This window comes from Myotis brandtii, unplaced genomic scaffold (assembly GCF_000412655.1).
Source record: "Myotis brandtii unplaced genomic scaffold, ASM41265v1 scaffold1166, whole genome shotgun sequence".
Classification (NCBI taxonomy): Eukaryota; Metazoa; Chordata; class Mammalia; order Chiroptera; family Vespertilionidae; genus Myotis; species Myotis brandtii.
This window is the reverse complement of record NW_005354034.1, coordinates 549,574-549,852: the sequence shown is the minus strand read 5'-3', so window position 1 is coordinate 549,852 and position 279 is coordinate 549,574. Positions and strand designations below refer to the sequence as shown.

The window sequence follows — 279 nt, the reverse complement described above, 5'->3', positions numbered from 1 at the left end:
GGAAGATGCTGCTGACGTCGTCGTGCGTGATGGGCGGCCGCTTGGAGCTGGCGGCCATGCGCAGCGGGCGCAGGAAGTTGTTGACCAGGATGTGCAGCTGCTGCACGTACTCGGCCTCGGCCTCCAGCATGCTGAACACCAGCTGGTTGCGCTTGCGCATGCTGTCGGCGTGCGGCGACCGGATGTAGTCCTGGATGACGGTCTTCCACTTGCGGCGGCACAGCCAGCCGCGCAGGAAGCTCTGCACCTGGGAGCGCACGGGGCGGGGCCTGGGTGCTG

General features: G+C 67.7%; 1 protein-coding gene across 1 annotated transcript in view; it reads right to left on the bottom strand.

The window, feature by feature from the left end:
* Nucleotides 1–279, bottom strand: part of RASGRF1 (Ras protein-specific guanine nucleotide-releasing factor 1) — a gene marked incomplete at its 3' end in the record, with an annotated part of 74,947 nt that overhangs the window by 43,891 nt on the left and 30,777 nt on the right. The window contains exon 6 of the mRNA XM_014529208.1: nt 3–247. Within this exon, the coding sequence (XP_014384694.1) occupies nt 3–247 (245 nt within the window). The remainder of the gene's footprint in view (nt 1–2; nt 248–279) is intronic.